Here is a 24458-nt window from a genome sequence, read left to right as displayed (position 1 = left end):
ATCGTGGCATTGTTGTATTTAGATCTCTGTTAACTGTTTGTGAAGAGCAGCCAAGGGTGATTCAGGCCCTTCTTGGTGGTTTTTTATCATTGGCCCATTGGTGGAGAAGGAGGTAAGTGAAGTTGCAGGAGGTGAGGGTGTAGTTGTGTCTTATGGGGACTGTTGTTGTTTCCCACTCAGTTAGACACAAATTACAACTGAAAAACCATCAAAACACTAAAAGCACATGGACAAAAAACACACCATGTAATCACACAGGAACAGTAGCCAAAAAAAAGAAAAAAGAGAAAAAGAAGAAGAAAAAACAAGAAAACCTGCAATGTCTGGGGATAGGGCACTAAGAGAAAAAAAATAGAGAAGGAGAGTAATGAAGGGAAAAAATGGGAAAAATGCATAAAGAAAAACAAGGAACGGGGTTAACCATGAGAGAACAGGGGGAAAAGAAACTTAAATTTAAAAAAAAAAAAATTCAACCAGGAACAGGGAAAAGAAAAAATGCTGAAAACTAGGACCTAGGAGGGAAAGATTAATAATAATAATAATAAGGACAAAAGCATTAATAATAACAGTTGTTTTAAAATAGACAAATACAAGCAAACTAATCCCCAGAAAAAAGAAAGTGAAAAATAAAATAAAATAAAAGAGAAAAAAAAAAAAGAATCAGTGGAGGTCAGGGCAGGGCACCTAGGCTCTGTCTGAGTACACAGACTGTGATGGAGTTCCTGTGGGCCCAGAAGGTAGGTGGTAGTGGGGGATGGCTGCACCTCTGTTCACCAAGTGGGTGTGGGGTATAAGAGTAACGAGAGGAATGTCGTACCTTTTCAGTCTTGAGGGTCTGGAGTGACCTTGGGTTTCTGGAGGAGGCAATGCATTAAGTTAGAGGACACAGTTCTCCAGACTGCTAAGCCTGCCCCAAACTTCAGACCTCAATAGGGTTTTCAATGGACGTCATCACTCAGAAGGAGATTGCCAGGCATTTCTTCCCAGGTGTGCCGGGGTGGATTTGAACTACCCACCTTTCAGTTAGTAGTCTACTGTATATAACTGTTTGTGCTAGATTAGCACACTAAGGAAGTCTTATAGTGCCTAGGACACTTGACTCCTAACTAGAAGGCTGGCTGTTCAAACCCACCAGCCACTCCTCAGAAGGAAAGTTGGGCAATCTACTTCCATAGTGATCTGCCTTGGAAACCCAAGGAGGGGTCGCCATGAGTCAGGTCCGACTCGATGACACGTAACAACAACAACAAAATTGACCAGTAGATTCAGGTGATGAATAATATTTTTTAAAGTAACTGGTAGAAAAATTTTACAAACTGCAATTTAAAAATTAAATCATTTTTTGTCCAAATCCAGTATGTAAGCAGTCAATCATCAAAAGAACATTTACTTTATTTCTACTATATGCTTGGAGCTTTGCTGGTGCAGTGGTTAAAGCATTCAGCTGCTAGCCAAAAATTTAGCAGTTCAAATCCTCCAGACACTCTTTGGGAGAAAAATAAGGCAGTCTGCTTCCATAAAGATTTATAGCCTTGGAAACACTTTAGGGCAGTCCCACTCTGTCCTATAGGGTCACTATGAGTCAGAATCAACTCGCTGGCAGTGGATTTTTGGTATATGCTTGGCATTGAGCAAGACTATAAAGGTGGAAAAGACTTGTCCCTTAATGATTCCACTCTCAAGTAACTCTCAATTCTCTATGGAGGATGCACATAGAAGCTAATTTTATAGTATTTTATGATCAGTGCTTTGCCAAATAGATGCGCAGCACGTTATGGAAGCATAGATTCCTGACACTAAATTCATGTATTCTTCCCTTATTTGGGAATCACCAGATTGTACAAAAGGAGCCCCCATGATTATGCAAAAGGGAGTCCTGGTTGTACAAAGGTTAAGCGCTTTCCTGTTTACCAAGTGTTGGTGACTCAAATGCACCCACTTGATGATCTGCTCCCATAAAGCCTGTTGTTGTTGTTGTTATGTGCCTACAGCCTAGAAAACCCTGTGGGGCAGTTCTATTCCATCATACGGGGTTGCTGTGAATAAAAAAATGGACTCAACATCACTTAACAACAGAAACAACAGATAGTGCTACAGTTAAAACTCTTGGCTGCTAACAGAATGATTAGCTAGTTCTAGTTCACGCAGAGGCACTTGGGAAGAAAGTCCTGGCAATCTACTTCTGACATATTAGCCATTGAAAGCCCTGTGAAGTACAGTTCTACTCTGACACACATGCTGTTGTTGTGAGTTGGAATCAGCTTGAGGATAATGGCTTCCTTTTGTTTTTCTTACTTAGGGCATAGTGAAGAAACAAATGTTTCACCTATAAGGAAAAAGGTGGAGGGATGTGTGTTGATCTGATACTTGTTTCAGTCTGTTGTTGTTGTTGTTATGTGCCGTTGAGTCAGACTCCATTCCTTGGGTTTCCGAGGCAGGATCACTACGGAAGTAGATTGCCCAACGTGAGGGAAAATACAAATTCACATTTTCCATTTATTTAACAAATGCATTTGCATTTTCAAATTCATTAACATTAGCATTAAAAAATAGAGAACAACAAAGTGATATTTAATTCTGTGTCAAATGTCATAGCATATTAAGAATTGACATTTTAAAAAAAGATTGACATGAACTGAGGAAGAAGTGGGAAATTGTGGAAATCAAACTTAATATAATTGGCCTTAAATGATAGCCTGATCTTTAACAATGGCAGAGGCAAGAAATGACACTCAAGGCTGAGAAGCAGAATTTAGAGTAATAAAAAAGGTCAATTTATATTAGAAGAGGAGAATTAATTATTCTGTAGATATAGATTATCCTTTATATTGAGGTCCTGAATTTTCTCAGATCTATAATTTTTAGAGATTGGATTGTCTTTACCTTGAATAACTAGGGCTACATATCCTTTGTGAATCCAAGTGGTTCAGTATACAAGATATGGCCAGATTGTGTCTCTCACATGGTGTGTAGAAATAATGAATTAGCCCAGCATATTTGCTTTCAGATAATTGTAGTATTATAACATTTTTTTTCAAATATTGCCTCTTACCATTTAAAAATACATATAGTATACCATTCAAACCCATATTAGGTAATTTTATATTGTTAATTATCTAAACTATAAAAATAAGCTAGTTTTAAAACTTCATTTCATTGTTAATTTGCAGTGATCTCTTCTACTTGTGTTATACCTCTCTAGTTTACATAGTTACAGTATGTGTGTTCCTTAAACCATGCTATCGTTGCAAGGATGGACTTTTGAATTGTGTCAGTTTAATATTTCCCATTGTAGAGGTCATTCAAAAGTACTTTACTTGTTGAAAGATTTGAGAACAGCTTCTGTTGTTTACAGAGGTTTGATTCTCCATTTAGTTGCGTCAATCTTTGTATCTGAGTTATCGTGAAAGAAATGTGAGTTGTTAATGTTACCCTAGAATGGTTGATTTCTGTACCACTCAGGATTCAGGTACAAATGACTGAAACTCAACTCAAATATAAGTCAAAAAAGAAATGAAAGAAAACAAATGATATGACACAATAAATAGAAAAAAAAAAAAAAAGCCCAAACTCACTGCCATCAAGTTGGTTTGACTCATAGCAACCCCTCCTTGGGTTTCCAAGATGGCATCTCTATGGGCGTAGATTGCCCATTGCCCAACCTTCCTTCTGAGGAGTGGCTGGTGGGTTTGAACCACCAGCCTTCTGGTTACCGGTCAGATGCCTTAGACACTATGTCACCAGAACTTCCCAGTGAACAGTACAGGAGTTAATTTTAGTTGGCTCTACACCCTCAAATGATGTCATCAGGACTCTTTCTATGCTGCTCAGCTTCGATGGATTCAACTTGATTTCTGTCTCAGACTAACTCTCTCTCTAGTAGAAAAGTTGAGACATGCATGCCTAGGGTAGGGAATGTTGAGGCCCATAAGATTGGTCATACCACCCACCTGGTAGAGAGAGGCAGTTGATGGAAAGAAAAGATTCTGGACCAACAAAGTACAAGATACTGTGGTAGGGCCTATGACTGGCCTTGGACACATTAATGGTTGTGAAAATTATTTTTATTGGCATTTCACACTCTTTTATGCATTTCTTTTTCAACTTTAGAAATCCACTCTGATTCTGAAACTCAACTTGACATTCTTATTCTTCCTGCTAACTCCTGTGATTCCCTACCCTCAAACCCCCAAAAGTCCTATCTTCCAGTGATAAATGGATGGTCTCTACTTAACTTCTAGCTCTACCCCTTTCCTAGTGTCCAAAGTAGTCCAGTCAGTTAAACTTGCTGAAAACTAATTAAATCATATAATATGGATATATTAATATCACTCTCTCAGTTCTTCTATGAAATTCAGTTATGTGGATGGGAACTCACTGCCATGAGTTGATTCTGAACCTTAGTGACCATACAGGACAGAGTAGAACTGCCCCATAGGGTTTCCAAGGCTGTAAATCGTTACAGAAGCAAGCTGACTCATCTTTCTCCAATGGAGTGACTGGAAGGTTCGAACTGCTGACCTTTTGGTTAGTAGCCAAATTCCTTAACCACTGCACCACCAAATCTCCTTAAACTCATTGTTATCAAGTCAATTCAAACCCATAGCAACCCTATAGCTCAGAATAGAATGCCCCATAGGATTTCCAAACCTTTAAATCTTTACAGAAGCCGACAGCCTCATCTTTCTCTCATGGAGTGGCTGGTGGATTCGAACCACTGACATTTTGCTTAGCAGCCCAATGCTTTAACCACAGCACTGCCAGGGCTCCATGTAAATTTTAACATGCTATATGAATATAAGGAGCTCTGGTAGCATAGTGCCTAAGGCACTTGACTGCTAACCAGAAGGCTGGCGGTTCAAACCCACCAATCACTCCTCGGAAGGAAGATGGGGCAATCTACTTCCGTAGTGATACTGCCTCGGAAACCCAAGGAGGGGTCGCTATGAATCAGGTTTGACTCGACCGCACATAACAACAACAACAACATATGAATATAAAACATTATTAAATGACCTCCAACCCAAACAAAGTACATGTTTTCCATTGGATTTATTCAGGAGGTTCTGACTTAATATCTAAAAAGCAAATTCACAGATAGATGTTAAATAATGATAAGACGTTAACATGTCTTATCTCAGAGGCACTTCTCTTCTAAAAGTCGGTGCCAAGAAATAATCTTAGGAATTAACTCCTTCTTGTATTATGACATCTAAATAGGCTCCTGTGATAGTTAAGGTTATGTGTCAACTTGGTTGGGCCTGGTTTTGAGTGGCTGGGCAGCTGGTTGTAGTTATTCCCCATGTTGAGACTGGCAATCAGCTCCACGGTGGGCTCTGCCCTGAGCAGCTGAGTAGCTGTTTTAGGGGTGTAGTCTGCTTCAGTATATAAGAAGAAGCTTTGAGAATGGTCTACAGCTTCTTGGCATGCTTGGACTGTGCATTTAGCCGAGTCTTCACTTAGCATCCTACCATGTTTCCTGCTAATCTTGGGATGTCTCTGGACTTGAACTAGTAGTCTGCCATGTTGTTTGCTAATATTGGGACTGTGTCCTTTTATTTGCTGAGATTGGGCTTGCTAGACTCAGCAGCCAGCAGCTGCCTGAGTGAAGAAACACCTCTAGCTCCAGTGGGCCAGGAACAAGAGATAGAGCTGACGCCCAAGGTCGAGGGGCTTTCACTCAGCCCCTAGAGCCTGGCATTTTGAATTCAGACTTCTAGCCTCCTAAACTTTAAGAGAATAAACTCCTGTTTGTTAAAGTCACCTATTTGTGGTATTTTCTGTTAGAGCAGCACAAAGTAACGAAAACAGCATTCTTTACATACCACGTTGTTGTTGTTAGTTGTCATTGAGTCGGCTCTGACTTATGGCAACTCATCCGTGTACAATAGAACGAAACACTGCTGAGTCCTGTGCCATCTCCGTGATCATTGGAATGCTCACACCCATTGTTGCAGCCACTGTGTATTTTAAGTGCCTTCCAACCTAAGGGGCTCACCTTCCAGCACTACATTGAACAATGTTCTATTGTGATCAGTAGAGTTTTCATGGGCTAATTTTGAGAAGTAAATCACTGGGCCTCTCTTCCCAGCCTCTCTGTAAGTTCTGCTGAACTCTTTTCACTATGGGTGACCCTACAGGTATTTTAAATACTCTTGGCCTTGCTCCCTGCCTCACAGCAACACATAAGCCATCACAATATGACAAACAGGTGGGTGGTGGAGAGACAATATAGAAAAGTATTACAATCATAGATTCTAGAGTTCCAGAAGATTGAGGTTGTCAAGGAATTCACGTTGCTTGGTTCTACAATCGATGCCAACGGAAGCAGTAGTCAGGACATTAAACGACGTGTAGCATTGGGAAAGTCAACTGCGAAGGAACTGTTTCAAGTGCTGAGGAGCAAGGATATCTCCTTGAGGACTAAGGTGCGCCTGACACAAGCCATGATATTTCCAATCGCCTGGTATGCATGTGAGAGCTGGACAATGAATAAGGAAGACCAAAGAAGAGTTGATGCTTTTGAGTTGTGGTGCTGGCGAAGAATGCTGAAAGTACCGTGGACTGCTAAAAGAACTAACAGATCTGTCCTGGAGGAAGTACAGCCAGAATGCTCCTTGGAAGCAAGAATGGCCAGACTTCGTCTCACCTATTTTGGTCATGCTGTCAGAAGGGACCATTCCCTGGAGAAGAATGTCATGCTTGGTAGGGTGGAGGGTGGACGAAAGAGGGGGAGGCCTTCAATGAGATGGATTGATACGGTGGCTGTGATGATGGACTCAAGTACAGCAGGCATTGTGGGGCTGGCACAGGATCAGGCAGTGTTTCATTCTGCTGTGCATGGGGTTGCTATAAGTTGGAAACGACTCGACGGCACTTAACAACAACAACAACAGAGTTCCAGAGCCAGAATCCCTGGGTTAAGATACTGACTTCTTTTCACAGCTATGTTACTTTCAGAAAGTTATTTGACCAGTTAATTAAAAATGAAATTAATAATGCATGTAAAAGGCTTGAAACAATGCCTCACACATAATAGGTATTCAATAAATAATTGTTGAACTAATAGTGACCTGTGGCACAATACCTTAGCACAGAGCCAGATTTACTCTGTTATTTAATAAAGGTTTGTTGAAGGAATAAATGATTGACATTGAGATAGATATTTGGGGATTGGAGCAAGGGTTTTTACAAATCACTGATATTCTTTATGTTTGTTGTAAAGTTGTTCACTGTTGTTCATTTAAAGTTTATTCTCTTAAATATATTTTGTTCCTAAATAAAATATATTCCAAAGTATGTTCATTTCTAAAGTTGAAAAAAAATGTTGATCAGTGTTTCTTCCTATAGATGCTTCTTGTTTAAGAAAACTTAGTTTTTTTCCTTTGATTATAGAGTAAGATACCTTTCCTCTAATTTATGCACTAGCACTTATGATGAAGATCAAAGACTACAGCCTTCAGTATGGATTACACCTCAATAAACAGGAAACAAAAGTCCTCACAACTGAACCAGTAAGCAACATAACAATAAATGGAGAAAAGGTTGAAGTTGTCAAGGATTTCATCTTACTTGGATCCACAATCAATGCCCATGGAAGCATCAGTCAAAGAATCACATGATTTATTTCACACACATGGGCAAGTTGACTGCAAAAATATTTCTGTGAAGTATTAAAGAGTAAAGATGTCACTTTGAAGTTAAGGTGTGACTGATCTAAGCCATGGTATTTTCAGTAGCCTCATATGCATGTGAAAGCTGGACAATGAATAAGGAAGACCATAGAAAAATTAATGTTTCCAAATTATGGTGCTGGACAAGAATATTGAAAATACAATGGACTGCCAGAAGAATTAACAAATAGGTGTTGAAAGAAGTACAGCCGGAGTGCTTCTTAGACACTAGAATGGGCATACCTTCATCTCATGTGTTTTGGTCATGCTGTCAGAAAGAACCAATTCCTGGAGAAGGACATCATGCTGGTAAAACAGAGGGTCAGCACAAAAGGGGAAGATGCTCAGATATGTGAACTGACCCAGTGGCTGAAACAATTGGCTCAAGAATAGCAGAGATTATAAAGATGGGGCAAGATCAGGCAGAGTTTCATTTGTTGTGTGTAGGGTTGCTGTGAGTTTGAACTGACTCGACAGGACCTAACAGCCACACAACACCCAATAGAAACAAATAACCAAAATTGTGTGCAGCAATAATTCTTTAAGTAGGTTATATTTGGGAATTTTAAAGCAAGTGATAATGTTTATTGTTATTGAAGATTTATAAATCAAAGGTTACTTTTCTGTAAGAAAATGTTATAAATAATACATACAATTTCTTTTTGTAGAAAATATGTTTATTATTACATTAATAGATTTATTATTGCTTTCATATTAACATGTACATAAACCAATAAATATTTTGTGTTATTTCAATTTTTCACACACATGCACTCACACTTAGGAAAGTGTGTATAATCTGTATTAAAAAAAACAAAACCTTTTTTCCCAACTCTGTTAGCTCAAGAAAGAACTAAGTACAGATACTAATTATATCATTATCTACATTAGAGGAACTTATTTAGCCTTTCAGAAAGTGTTTCCTCATCTGCAGAATATGGAGGATAATATCTCCTCATGGGAAACCAATTCAGATAGAGTAGTTCTGAGTGTTAATTTCCTTCTCTTTTTTTCTCCCCTGTTTTTCTTCATTATTTGCTTTATTGTATTTGATGTCTCAGAAATAAATAAATTAAGTATAGAATATTTCTCTTTAAATTCTCTTCTACCTTAATTTAGAGTCTTTTCAAAGACACCTACAATATGCTTTCCGGGTTGTTGGCCACTATGATGACACCTAACAACAGCAACATGATGGTTCCAAAGGGCTTGTGTGACATAGGTTATTATTATTCTATACACTGCTGAGTCAAGCTGATGTTTAGGTTACCTAGTGCTGCTCCAACAGGAACATACCACAAATGGGATGGCTTTAATAAACAGGGGTTTATTCTCTTACAGTTTTGGAGGCTAGAAGTCCAAGTTCAAAATGCCAGGCTCCAGGGGCTGGATGAAAGCCCCTCAACCTTCAGGCTTCAGCTCTGCCTCTTGTTCTGGCCCACTGAAGCTGGAGGCTTCCTTCATTCAGGCCGCCGCTGGCTGTTAAGGCTGACAAACTCAAGGTCAACAAGTAAAAAGGCACAGTCTTGATGTTACCAAACGACATGGCAGGCCATTGATTCAAGTCCTGAAAAAGTCCCAAGATTGGCAGGGCAACACAGCATGCTGCTAAATGAAGACTTGACTGCATGCAGAGTCCAAGCATGCCAAAGAGCTGGAGACCTTCCCCAAAGTTGCTTCATAGATTGGAAACAGACCACATTCACAAAGCAACTACTCAGCTGCTCCAGTAGATTCCACCATGGAGTTAATTACCAGTCTCACTATGGTGAATAAACGGGATCCAGCTGCTCAGACACTCGAAACCAGGCCCAGTAAAGTTGACACATAACTTGAACTACCCCACCATATTCTTGAATTTCCTTTTCTTCTAGATCTTTTCTCCCAAACTGACTCTAGAATTAGCCTAAAGTGTCCCAGGAGGAATTATTTTATTATTCTGTATGTTTGCAATCTCAAAATGAAAAAGAATCAAAATTTAGCTTTTTATTGAAATGTCCCTTATCTACGCACACATACACACACACACACACACATTACATGGCTGACAACTGGACCTCTATGAAGGTCCACTTCACATTTTAAATGACAATATGTGAAAATGGTTTCTTAAAAAAATTTCAGAACTAATAGTTTTTACTTTGGAATATGTGCCACAGTTACTTATTCAATTGTTCTTGCTTTAAATTTATCACATCCTTTGTATAGTGTTGGAATTTGGAAGAACTAACAACAGCACATAACAACAACAAACAAAGGTTAGCAGGTTACAAATAAAGTTAATCTTTTTCTTCTAACTAAAATCAGAGGCCATCTTAAGACTCATAGGCAATTTATAAGCTGATTTTAAAGCATATTGTCTTACTAACAGTTTTAAACACCCTAATATCAATAATATATAGTACAATAAGTCCCCAGATTTGAGAATATCCAAGTTAAGGACAACTCATACTTAAGAACAGATTACCATAAAGCCTATTGTATTGAGAGTTTGCATTAAATGCACTGGTTCGTAATAACCGACATATGCACGACTTTGTGATGGTCCTGAAAACACTGAGCAGCTTAAGCAACTTGTGGCTCAAGGAAGGAGAACACCATCCACCTTTTTAAGTCAGATCACATTGCCAGTAACACTGTGTTGAGTGTGAAACTTTGCATTTGGCTTAAATATTCCTCTTATTTACTCTTGTAACCATGCCTCCAAAGCGAGAATCTGATGCAAGTGCTGATGATGCATCAAAGAAAAGGAAAATGATGATGTTTGAAAATAAAGTGGAAGTAATAAAGTGATCAGAAAGAGATGAAATACCATCAGTCATTGGAAAAGCATTAAACTATAGTCAGTCAACGATCAGAACAATTTCAAAGGATAAAGTGAAAATAACGGAGCATATGGAAGGCTCTGCTCCAATGAAAGCTACAATTATTACTAAGTAACACAATGGTTTAATCATTGAAATGACAAGCCATTGATAATTTGGCTAGATGATCAAAGTCAGTGTAATATGCCTATCAACCTTCCTTTAGTGCAAGAAAAGCTTGAAACCTTTACAGTGATTTAAAAGCTTCACATTCAGCAAGTGAAGCTGCTTTGGATTGAAGAATTTCTTGCAAGTAGGGATTGGTTCAATCATCATTTCAAAGCAGGTCTTTGAACCTGTTCAAAACGGTCCAGTCATGGCTGATGAAAACAAGGACAGTGGTACGTGTTGCATAGGACCTAATGCTTTTGTGCATTGGATTTTGACCAGAGTAGGAAACAGGCAGTGGTGCACCCCTCAACAATTGCAGCAGACTGTGCTGCTTTGAATGGGATCCATCAGCCACCATCTTTGAGTCAAGCACCACTGCCTGTTTCTTAAAACCAAAAACCAAACCCACAGCTGTCAAGTCAATTCCAACTCATAGCGACCCCCATTGGGTTTCCAACATGATAAATCTTTATGTAAATATCCCTTCTGTGGAGCATCTGGTGGGTTTGAACTGCCAGCCTTCTGTTTAGCAGTCAAATGCCTTAGGCACTGTGCCACCAGAACTCCTTGCTTGTTTCCTATGCAGGCCAAAATCTGACACACGAGATTGTTTGCTGTGTAACACACATGCTTCCTTTGTTCCCATTGGCCACAATTGAATCATTTTAAATAGGTCAAAGTCCTGTTTCAAAGTGAGGGGAAACCTACGTAATACTAAAGTGCAAGGTATAGCAGGGAAGCTGTATTTTTTCTGAACCTTTTCTTTATGTAAGCTGTGTTTTTTCTGAACCTTTTAAGGAACTGTTTCTTTACTGTGTTTTTATGATACTGTATACCTAATCACATACACACAGAGAATCTCTCTCTCTCTCCAGTACAGTGCCATATTTAGTTACTTTTATTATTACTGCATTATTATTTTTATGTACTGTATTACTATGTTTAAGATGTTCTAATGTATGTGGGAGTGTTTCTTAAGTGTTTTATATGCATAGAAAGGTAATATATAGTCTATATACTAAGACAAACATTTGACTGACACTAAATAAGAACCATATGTACCTATTCCAGTGTACCTACAAATTTAATTTAAAGACAGTCTTAGAAATGGATTTCATTTGTAACCTAGGACTGCCTGCACAGTACTTGTTGGGCAAGTTAATAAAAATATCCATTCTTCAGTTTTCTCATCTGTTTTTGGAATAAAAATACAATTAAATTGACTAAGCTCTGAGGTATTTCCATTTCCTAGAATATGTGATTCTATGATTCTCTTGCAAAATTAATAGCAGTTTTGAGTATTTTTAGAATATAGATAATAAGTGGAGACAGTAATTGCTCTGGACCAGCGATGTTCAGTAGAACTTTCTGCGATGATGGAAATTTTCGTATGGCTATGGAGCCCTTGAAAATGTGACCAGGGTGACTAAAGAAGTGAATTTTTAATTTAATGTAATTTTAATTAACTTTGAGTTAATTAGAATAGCTAGAACTCTAGAGTTACCAACTGAAAAGATTTTTGAGAAACAGATGAAATTAAGAATAAACAAAAAATGTATAATACTGGGCAATAAAATTAAAGGAGAAATTCCCCCTTCTTTTCAGTCTCCTGCCCATAGTTACTCAAGCTATGACTCTGGCAAAAATGAGAGTGTCGACAGAGGTGCTGAGGACCTATCACTAAACAGGGGAGATGAGGATGAAGATGAGCACGATGACCATGAGGATTCTGAGAAAGTAAATGAGACAGATGGAGTGGACGCTGAGCGGTTGAAAGCTTTCAATGTGAGTCCTTCCACACTCTTGGTGTGGTTTCATTTTTGCCACTTCACTTTCATGTTGTTGCTTGTTGGTAAATGTGGCTATTTTAGAGACATGTTTGTTTAATTTACAGAAGGATTTAAAAAGTACATGAAACACTCTTTGCCAACCAGACACCAGAATTGCTGTATTTTGTTTAGAATTTTAAAGCCAAATGTGAGCTGAAAACTGGAGTTGTGTTGTGTGAGTATGCATGTTTACCTAGTGGATGAAGGGGGCCTCAGCTTACCCATCGGAAGAATATGCCCGTCATCAGTTATTTATTTATTTGTTTATTTTTTGCTTTCCAGCTTATCTAATTATGCATGACAAAAGAGTCAATTGTTTGTTTTCAGAGATTAGTACACTGTGTAATGTAGCAATGTAGTACTTGTAGTTATCATTAATAGAGAATTTTATGGGGTGCTTGATTGTCACAGTCTACTGTTACTTCCTGATTATTTTCTACACAGTAGTCTATTCTGTCTGTCTGCCTGTCTGTCTGTCTTTCTCTCTCTCTCTTTCTCTCTAATTTTTATCCAACCCTTTTAGAAAGTCTTTAAAGAGTGTTTGCTTAAAATTTCTGGCTTTCCATTGCAAAGTACGCCAGTGCATAAACCAGAAAAGAGTATTTTCCTATCGGTAATCAAGACAGGAAGCTAGGAACAGAAGAGAGCAGCCCTCCAAACCCTTCTCCTCTGTCTCCCTCTTGCCAACAGATGTTTGTCAGGCTGTTTGTAGATGAAAACTTGGACCGAATGGTCCCAATCTCTAAGCAGCCCAAAGAAAAGATCCAAGCTATCATTGACTCATGCAGGCGACAATTCCCTGAGTATCAAGAGCGTGCCAGAAAACGTATACGTACTTACCTCAAGTCCTGCAGGCGGATGAAAAGAAGTGGTTTTGAGATGGTGAGTTTTGAATTAAAACACAGCCCTAGATTCCATCAAAATCCCACATGTAAACCATGACACAATTTTTTTTTTCATCTTAGTGTCTTTTTTTTTTTTTTTTTCCATAATGTCAGGTCAAAGAGGTTTTTGTTTGCTCGTTTGTTTTTTCCCCTTTTCCTTTTCATCTTCCTGAAGTATTTATTCCCTTTGTTTATTTAATAAGGAATATTTTGTGAGACCAGTGCTCACAGGCCCACCTGGTACTATGATATAGAAAATGAGGGTAATATGAGCAAAAAGTCCATGAGAACCAGCATCTCTTTCATGTTTGCTTTCTCTCTGTGCTGCTTAAGTGGATCTGAGCTTAATCAAGTCTTGGACTGAAACACCAGTTGTTGCTTAAGGTGGCATGTGAGAATGGCTTTCTTTGGAGTGAAAGGAAATGGATGAATCCATCAAAGCAGTAACATTTTCATACCAATGGTTAACAAACAACAAGCTTAGAACATGAAGATCAAGAAATAAATATCCTCATGGAAAAAAACAAGGCTTTGTTGTACTCAGTATGTTTATTTGTGTGCTTGCGGGTGGTAATATGAACTTTATGTGCAGCTGGGCTTTATAGATGGATGATGTTATGCTGATATTAGATAACTTTCTGGGCTGGATATTAGATATCAGTGTTTTCTGAACTTTATTCTACTTAGTTCTGTTATATCTAGAAATAGCACATACATTTAGGATGTATGTTTTTTTTTTTCATTTATCTTTTTATGCATATGAGCAGAAATGTGTTAGAAATTTTCTGAAACCTTTCTTTCTACTTTTATCTAAGAAAGTGCCATAAAAGTCAAGACTCTTAGTGTTTGTGTCTGTGCCCTCTAATTTATTAGGGAACTGGGGAGGGGTGAGAATAAGACTTAGGGTATTAGGAGAGGTTTCAGAAATCATTTTGCAGATTTATAATCCTGTGAAATGAATGACAAAAGTGACAAATTTACTGTCTATTGTCAGTTTTTCAACCTTGGCATGTGAAAATGTTTTTGAAGAAGAAACTACTATTCATGAAAGAGAAGGAGTCTTTCCAGGTGGTTGTGAGCTCAGGTTCTGGCCCAGAGAACCTGGTTTTGAGTTCTGGATCTGCCACTTTCTAGCTGGTGACCTGGGCAAATTACTTAAATTGCCTGCCTTTCAGGTTACTCTTCTGGAAAGGGTAACTCCCCATTTATAGAGCTATGAGAATTATGTAATCACATGGAAATCTCACTCAATAAACATTAACTCCAAAAATACTGCCAGTCAAATATTATTTAGTCCATCATCTAAAAAAAGTTTACCAATACATTTGTACTATACAATTGCAGAAAACTCCACTTAACTTTTTGCTTACTTTTCAGGATAATTACATTGGAGTTGGAGTTTGTGGTACACAAAGTATTTTAAAATAAAAATGGTATAGCTGTGCCTGATCAAACTAAATTATGACAATACAGTTAGTATGGGTAAAAGAAAATGGAGATTGCTAGAAGGAAGCAAAGGTATTTTCTTCATTCCTGAATTATTGAAAGATTCACAAAGTTGTTTTTTTTTTTTTTTCTCTCTCTGTCCTTTTTTTATCTGGCCAATAGGACACAGATGACAAAAGGAATATCTAAATAAGTGTAAAAGCCTAGGGTCATCATCACTCAGCAGATGAAGTATAATTCCAGCTAAGTTTATCTCATCTATAATGTAATGCACTATACATATTCTCCTTTTTCAAAAACAATAAGGTTAATAATATCATGCATCAAAATTTTAATTTTTACCAATATCTGACATTGCTGTTTTTTTTTTCTTAATCTTTTAATGTTATTTAGAGATCCTTTTCTTTAATATAAAAAGTATATTATTTTTCATATTATAGAATTTATTTTAATCATTATTTAAGAGAAAAATATTTTATCACAGAATTTTTAAATTTTCTCAAGAATACTTAAAATACTTATATTAATACAGTTTTTATTATTTGGATTTCTTCCCTGCAACATGCAATATTAGGCATCTATTTGGTATAAGCGTTTTGGTATGTATAGAGAAAGACAAAAAGTTGACTAATCAAACTCAAGGATTTTTATACACTATTGGGAAATATACTGTGTAGAAATGATCCAGTACTTAACTTTGGTAATTTTCATTCATTGATTGATTTGTTTGTTCACTTATACAGCAGATATATAATATACATAAAATTACATAAAGCGATGAAAACAAGGCATATCTAACTTGTTCATTAGGAAAATAGAGCATGTTCCCAGATCTTCATGATTTGTTGAGGGGACAAGCTATGAGAAGTGAAAGCTTAAGTAATAGTGCAAAAAATAAATAAATAAATAACCAAACCCACTGCCATCGAGTGGACTCCACCTCATAGTTCCCATATAGTACAGTATAGAACCACCCCATAGGGTTTCCAAGCCTTTAGCTCTCTATGGAATCATACTGGCTCATCTTTCTCCTAGCAAGTGCTGGTGAAATCGAACCACTGAACTTTTGGTTAGTAGCCCAATGCTTTACCCACAGGGCTGCCAAAATCTTACATAACTAAATGTTAGATGAATGACATAGTTGAAAATTGATATTGTAGTTGGGTCAATTTTAATTTTATACATTACTTCGTAATATATTACTACAAGTAATAGCTTAAATCCACCATCTAACTTGGAATTTTGATTTGTGTAACGTATTTCTTCATTGTTATGGAATGTGAAGGAGGAGTGTGTGTCATTTTGAATCTTTATTCCTGCTGAGGCATGATTATATAGATAGTGATTATACTTAAATATTATACGAGAATATCCTTCATCCACATAATTATAAATTTGTATTTATGATAAAATCCACAATTTTAAGAAAATGAAGTAACATTAGACAAAAATCTTCTGTTATGTTTTTAGAAGTGGACATGAAGAAAAGCTATCATTTTCAATGTGTGACTGTTTGTAAATGCTTATTATGAAACATTTAGCAAGTCAACAAAACATTATAAACAAGTTTTTAATATATTTGTACAAAGGAGTTGTAAAGTATATGCTTATTTAATAGGTGAGGCTATACTGTATTATAAAAGCAGCAGTCAATAAGCTTAGCTCACATGGACTAAAAACTAAGGACTTAGCTCTTGTGAACTATTTAGAATTTCTAAGCTAGAAGACCCCCAAAATAGAGTAATTCATAAAATATTGAACTATATGTTTCCTTAATATAAAGAAAACAAAAACCCTCATAACTGGACCAATAAGCAGCATTACAATAAATGGAGAAAAGATTGAAGTTGTCAAAGACTTCATATTATTTGGTTCTACAATCAACACCAATGGAAGCAGCAGTCAAGGCATCAGATGATGTATTGCATTAGGCAAAAGACCTTCCAAAATGCTGACCTTCCAAGTGCTGAAGAGCAAAGATGGTAGTTTCAGTCACCTCCTATGCATGTGAGATCTGGACAATGAACAAGGAAGACTGAAGAAGAGTTCATGCTTTTCAGTTGTAGTGTTGGCAAAGAATACTGAAAGTACCATGGACTGCTAAAAGAACTAACAAATCTGTCCTGGAAGAAGTGCAGCCGGAATGCTTGTTGGAAGCAAGAATGGCCAGACTTTGTCTCATCTATTTTGGTCATGTTGTCAGAAGGGACCATTCTCTGGAGAAGAATATCATGCTTGGTGAAGTGGAGGGTCAAAAAATGGGAAGGACCTCAACAAGGTGGATTAACACAGTGGCTGCAATGATGGGCTCAGGTATAGCAAGGATCATGATGCTGGCAGAGGACCAGGCAGTGTTTCGTTCTGCTGTGCATAGGGGTCACTGTGACTCAGAGATGACTCAACAGTATCTAACAACAACAGCAATAACATATGTTTCTTACTGACTTTGATAAAGAAATTTAGTTATTCCCATGGAAGTAGGTTATCAAAACATATATTTTGACTATAGTTGAGAGTCTTAGCATCCACACTGGCTAATTTTCTACTATTGTTAATACAAAATCTATTCATGTGTAATTCTTCTACACTTTCCCTAAAGAGTTTACATTCCAACAAATGTATTTGCAGTTCTTCACTGAATGCATGCAGACATTAGACTATGTAGGTATGCATTCTTATTTCAGTGGAGTTATCAAAACCCTGCGGATCTTGATTGCTAAAATAACCAAAATTTCTCTGTCTTTGCTCCAAATAGATTCTATAAAGCATGACATAGAACAGCCATATTATGATAGTTTTCTACATATTTTCACCAACTGTTACCAATCATCTGAAATCATAAAATCCTGAGTGTTGAATATAAAAGAGCATATTTTATGAAAAATAAATCTAATAAATTTTCATTAGATTTTAACAACCCAATAAGTTATGCAATCATTAAGTTAATACTTAGACAAATATTCCAAGTTGCCTAGTGATTCTGGTGTGGGTCTTTGACTCTCAAATTACTTCAGATACTTCTCTGAAGAATATTTGTTAACTGTTCCAGAAAAGCAATTAATTTTTCCAAGATATCCTGATCTTAAATTCAGTAGCACCTACAAAAGCTAAAACCCTAAAAGCAAGACTTGATGCATAATATAGGTTGGCCCATATCTGAGTATCAGTGTTATATGATATAACTTCTCTTTTTATTTCCTGAGTTTGCCTTGTTAGAGACTCTTCTCACCATGCTGCATATATTTACATTTATTTCTATAAAACTCAAATGAAAATAAAAAGAAGATAGTCTAAAAGACGTTAACACCATTGTTTCTCTTGAATGGAGTTAGAACAAGTAGAATAGATATTTTAATTCAATAAACTCAGGTTTCTGAAAAATTACCTACACTAAGTGGTTTTTTGTTAGTATTATGAGATGAACTATTGTTATTTGAAGAAATAAATGACTCTCCTGCAATATTTTATAAACATTTTCCAGGGATATTATCCATTGCTGTTGTTGTTGTTGTTATATATGGAAGACCTCATTTCAGAAACTGCTTTTGATATTAATGCAAGGAAAAAGTTTTGTTTCTCCTGAGAAAATGCAATGCTTTCACCTCATCTCATCAGAGAACTGTCACTTAATATATCATTTTTGTGTCTGGTTGCCAGAGAGTTCAGACCAAACTTTTTCCAATCTTCCAATTTATTTTTTTTTAAATTCATCTTAATGTGAAAATAGCCAAAATTTCTTTGTCTTTGCTCCAAATAGACTCTAAAAAGCATGACATTGGTTAGTCTAATACTTATAGTAAAAAATGTGTGATGTAAATTTAAAAATAAGTAAATAAGTAATTAAGACATTGCAAGAAATTTCAGAGTATTTTGACATATATTTGATTAATAACATTATTTGCCATGCCTAACTCAGCCTAACGTAGGAGGAATCCAACCTTATTTTCATTTCTCAACTTCCCTGGTATTGTAGGCATTGTGAAAGCTACAGTAACACTTGCTATTCATCTTTTAGCAAATAGAGATATTATAAAAATGAGCCACAGTGCTTCTTTAAAATAAAAATTGAATCAGAAACACACACAGCCTTTTATACAAGATGGTGCGAAGAACTTTATAATGCTTATGTAGCCAATACTATACACATCATTCTTCACCCACAGTAAGTAAACTATGCAGTTTTCTCTCTTGTGATCAATGTACTTAATTGATTCTAATTAGCAAACATTTAATTTGAATGTTCCACCAGCTATTTGTACCAGCCAACTCCTAGCTTCTCTCTTACAGACATCTTCTACCATCACCTGTTGTTGTTGTTATGTGCCGTCGAGTCAAACCCGACTCATAGCGACCCCTCCTTGGGTTTCCGAGGCAGTATCACTACGGAAGTAGGATTGCCCAACCTTCCTTCCGAGGAGTGGCTGGTGGGTTTGAACCGCCAGCCGTCTGGTTAGCAGGCAAGTGTCTTAGCCACTATGCTACCAGAACTCCCACAAATCACCTAGGATATAGTTATACTATCCTCCAAGTTCTTCATTCACCAAAATCCTTTATAGTTACATCTTATAACACCTTAATCAATAATTTTAATAATCTGACCTCTGATCTCATAGTTCTTTCACCTTGTCAATTTCAGTAATCTGAATCTCTAGGTCACTTTAGCATGGGTATACCTTAGTCTTAAGGAGTTTAGTGTTGCAGTGGATAAGGCATTTGGCTGCTAACCAGAAGGTCGGTTGTCCAAACCCACCAGCTGCTCCATGGGAGGAAGATGAGGCAATCTATTCCCATAGATATTTACAGCTTTGGAAACCCATTGGGGGTTACTATGAGTCAGAACTGACTCAATGGCAGTGGGTTTGGTTTGTTTTCTTTATACCTTAATCTTTACCATCTTTTAAAGTGTCTGAATAAATAATATTAAATGTTTTCAGAATCATCTAAAATTTCTCAAATACCTGTTTTGTCTACAGAGTTTTGTCTTATTTTCCCTGGGTAACCCTGTTAGCCCTGTTCCCATACCATTCCACCTCCTTCAGAACTTTCCTGGATCAACCATCTTTTCTATCCTACATATTCTCTTTTCCTCTTTCATTTAAAGACAGGAAAATTTATTCTCTTTTGCCTAAAAAAGTACCTCTAGATTTTAAGAAAAATATTTAATGTTTTGCTCCTTTTTAACAATCTGAGTTCATCTTTCTCTGTCAGGTTTCTTGAGGGAGTTTTTTATATTCACAGAACATACCTTTCATCATATGTTAGTCATTCACCTACCTTCCAACTCTGGTTCTCACCACTATATATTGGTTCTTATGAAGATCATGGAACTATCTTTGCTTCAGATACAAAGATTACATTGTCCTTAATCACCCCATTTTCTGGAGACTTTTTTACATTTCACCTCTTTTGCCTTTACTTGCTTTAGGACAGTTCCTAAGATTTTGTGTTCGGTCAAGTCCTGTATATAACCCTATCTATTGCTATAAATGCCCTTGTATGTGGCTGACACTCTGCTCTCAAAGTAGGATCCCAGTCATCTACAAAGCTTTGGTATTTCTTCCCAACTGTCAGCCAGATGCTAGACAAATATGTTGGTCTGTCCACATTGAACTCTTTATTTTCTTTCCATTATTCTCTCTCACCATTCTCTCCACTAATGTACCTTCCACTTCTCCTGCCAAACCTCCAGTAAATTCCTCTTGATGCATCCATTTCTGTTAACAGCACAAGCACAACTATTGTCATTTAGGGGCCCTGGTGGTGCAGTGGTTAAGCATGTGCCTGCTAACCAAAAGACTAGCTGTTCAAACCACCAGCTTCTCCATGAGAGAAAGATGTGGTAGCATGTGTCCAAAAGATTACAGCCTTGCATAACCCTCTGGGGCAGTTCTACTCTGTCCTATAGGGTTATTAGGAATCAGAACCAAGTCAGTAGCAGTAAGTTTGGGTTTTCTGGGTTATTTTTCTAATTGCCATTTATACCCCTGTTCATTTAGAATGACCTTTGACTCTTTTTCACACTTGCACTTTATATCCTACCAGTCACTGGATTCAGTTTATTCTTCCTTTGTTGTCTCTTTCCTAAATCAATCCAATAATTTACAACAATGTTTCATGCTAGTCTTTCATACTTTATATCTATACTCATCATCCAAAACCAAAAAACCAAACTCACTGCCATCAAGTCGATTCAACTCAGTGACCCTTCCTTAGGTTTCTGAGGCAGTATCTCTAGGGATGATTGCCCAATCTTCCTTCCAAGGAGTACCTAGTGGGTATGAACTGCCAGCCTTCTAGTTATCAGTCAATTGCCTTAGGCACTATGCCACCAGAGCTCTCTCATTATAATCCTTCTAAATTAGCTTCCTACTTCCATCTTATATTTCATAGACTATCTCTAGGCAGAGGCAGGTTTAGGAATTATGGAGCCTGGAGCTTATAATATTTGAGCCCTTTTATTAAAGCAAAGGCAATACAAAGTTATAAACAATAAATTAAATGTAAGAATGACTATTTATAATTAGAAAAGATAGAATGTACACATGTACACATAAAAAACAAACAAACAAAAGAACAACACTGGATTCTTTGAAATTCAGACCTTTTTTCTTCCTATAAAGTCTATCTGCCTATAAAGTCTTTATAGGCAATTTCTAGATGTACTCCTGTACAAAAGCTTTCTGCTTTCAATCTGGCTTCCTCTACCTACCTAAAATAATTGTAACTTTCAGCAATATCCACATTCAGGGTCCCACCCAATTGAGGGACCCTAAACCCTACATTTTATTGGCTTTGAATAAATCTGCTTTTGTTCCCATAGTAGTCTTTCTAAATTCTGGCTTTGATATTATCAAACTATTAATATCTCAGATGAATTTCTAAGTCTCATACTGTCATATTTCAGAGTATGGCCTTTGGAAGCTTAGAGGCCTACGTTTAGTCCTTGGTTAGTTCAATTCCTGAACAAGTTATGTGAAATTCTTGAGTCTCCATTTTTCTAATGGAGGGGCTGTGGGGTATTATATAGGATAATGTGTATAAGATGTAGCATATAATCTCATGCCTCCATATACTTTCCTTTATCACATTTAGTTATTTTCCTTTACACAGTAGGCTTTCAAATAGCGTTACTACTCCTTCTCTGAATATATTCTCTCTTGGTCCACAAATTTTATTTTTTGTTTTGAGGATTATTGATACTATTTTCCATTATTGACTGAATCTATGACAATTGAAAAGTGGCTAGATTGTTAATAGCCAACATAATTACTTATCATTGAAATATTTTTGTTTGGTAATATGGTGACCTGAGTCACATGAGTCACTTGTACTCTGCTTGCCATCACACTGAAAGCATTTAAAAACCCTGAATAAAATATAAAAGAAAGAAAAGCACATACCCAGATGCCATAAATGAATAGAAAATGCATGGCCAGAGTGTAAATATTTGATTGGTAGATTAACAACCTAAGAAGATAGAAAAAGTTAACTTAGGCCCTAACATATCAGGGATGTGATCTGAAGTGCCACTCAGTTTCAGGAAACATTGCTTTTGGTTCTTTACCAGGAAGGAATATGGACTGAGAACTGTATATAAAGCTGGGACACTAGAATGACTGTTCCTCCATTAAAATACAGCTCTATAAATAAAATATTTCTATAAATAAAAATTATAGGCAATATAAGCAATGAAATGAAACCTTACTGTTGCTTTTGTTGTTGTCATTGTTGTTGTTATTATGTGCCGTCAAGTCGGACCGGACTCATAGCAACCCCTCCTTGGGTTTCTGAGGTGGTATCACTACAGAAGTAGATTGCCCAACCTTCTGAGGAATCAGCTCTAATTGATAGCTACTCTATGTATAACAGAATGAAATACTACCCAGTCCTATGCCATCCTCACAGTCCCTGCTATAATTGAGCCCATCATTGCAGCCACTGTGTCAGTCCATCTTGTTGAGGGTCTTCCTCTTTTTCACTGACCATCTACTTTATCAAGCATGATATACTTCTCCAGGCATAGGTCCCTTCTGTCAACATGACCAAAGTAGATAGTGACAAAGTCTGGCCATTTTCCCTTCTAAAGAGCGTTCCTACTGTACTTATTCCAGGACAGATTTGTTCATTCTTCTGACAGCCCATGGTATTTTCAGTGTTCTTCACCAACACCACAATTCAAAGGCATCAACTCTGCTTCAGTCTTCCTTATTTGTTGTTTAGCTTTCACATGTATACAAGGCAATTGAAAATATCATGGCTTGGGTTAGGTGCACCTTAGTCTTCAAAGTGACATCTATCTTTAATCCTTAACCATGTAAAGATATCTTTTACAGCAGATTTGCCTAATGTAATAGCTGGTCTGATTCCTTGACTACAGCTTCCATGGGTGTTGATTGTGGAGCCAAGTCAAATGAAATCCCTGACAACTTTAATCTTAAACTTTACTAAAAAAAAAAAAACCCTAAAACACAGTGTCTTTGAGTTGATTTGGATTCATAACAACCCCAATTGGGTTTCCAAGGCTGTTACTAAACCAAAAAGCAAACTCACTGCCATCAAGTCAGATCCAACTCATAGCGACCCCTCCTTGGGTTTCCAAGGCAGTATCACTATGGAAGTAGATTGTCCCATCTTCCTTCCGAGAAGGCTGTTACTAGATGGGTTAAATAAAAACTAAGATTCAGTTAAAGAGAAAGTTGGCAGGCTGGAACATGTTATTGTATTATCAGGTTGAAACAACAACAAAAAAAACCCAACTGCCATGGAGTCAGATCCGATTCATAGTGACCCCTCCTTGGGTTTCTGAGGCAGTATCACTACAGAAGTAGATTGTCCAACCTTCCTTCCAAGGAGTGGCTGGTGGGTTTGAACCACCAGCCTTCTGGTTAGCAGGCAAATGCCTTAGGCACTATGCAACCAGAGCTCCTATCAGGTTGATGGAACTATGGAAATTACCTACAAAAAGAAAGGAAAAAAAAAAAAAGGAGAGAGAGAGAGAGAGAAGGAAAATATGAGAAAGAAGTTAAGAAAAGCACAGATAACATAATAACTTAAGGCAAATCTAGTAGACACTGTGGAGTATAGATTTGCGAGAATGAAGAGAGAGCGACAATATTCAAAGAAATGATGATTGTGAATTTTTCAGAATGGATTAAACCACAAATTCTAAGAAGAGAAATAGACCAAATTGAGCAGTATAAATTAAGAAAACAAAAAGAATAGAAGAACCATACTTAGGTACATCATAGCAAAACACAAGGAATTCTTAAATATCACCAAGGAGAAAGAGCAGATTATCTAAATGGAAAAACAATTACACCAAGCACACTTATGATCTCTAAAACAATAAATGTCAGAAGACAATCTTCAAAGTACTAAGAGAAAAGCCTTCAAAACTTTCAGGGAAAACTACTTTTCATCAGGAGTCCCTGGGTCACACAAAAGGTTATATGCTGACTGCTAGCTGAAAGGTTGGTGGTTTGAACTCACCCAGAGACACCTGGGAACTAAGGCCTGGCAATCTACTTCTGAAAGGCCACAGCCTTGAAAACTCTACAGAGCAGTTTGCCTCTGCACACATAAGATCTGCACAAGTTGGACTTGACTTGATGATAAAGAACAAGCACAACAACTTCTGATCTATAAATCGAT

General features: G+C 37.1%; 1 protein-coding gene across 1 annotated transcript in view; it reads left to right on the top strand.

Moving 5' to 3' along the window:
* Positions 1-24458, top strand: part of NOL4 (nucleolar protein 4) — a 613219-nt gene that overhangs the window by 421699 nt on the left and 167062 nt on the right. Inside the window, 2 exon segments of the mRNA XM_007945636.2 lie at positions 12254-12433; positions 13168-13359. Coding sequence (XP_007943827.1) covers positions 12254-12433; positions 13168-13359 — 372 coding nt within the window.

Source organism: Orycteropus afer, unplaced genomic scaffold (genome assembly GCF_000298275.1).
Source record: "Orycteropus afer afer isolate SDZICR_OR568_19922 unplaced genomic scaffold, OryAfe1.0 scaffold00141, whole genome shotgun sequence".
Classification (NCBI taxonomy): Eukaryota; Metazoa; Chordata; class Mammalia; order Tubulidentata; family Orycteropodidae; genus Orycteropus; species Orycteropus afer.
This window is presented reverse-complemented; position numbering and strand designations above follow the sequence as displayed.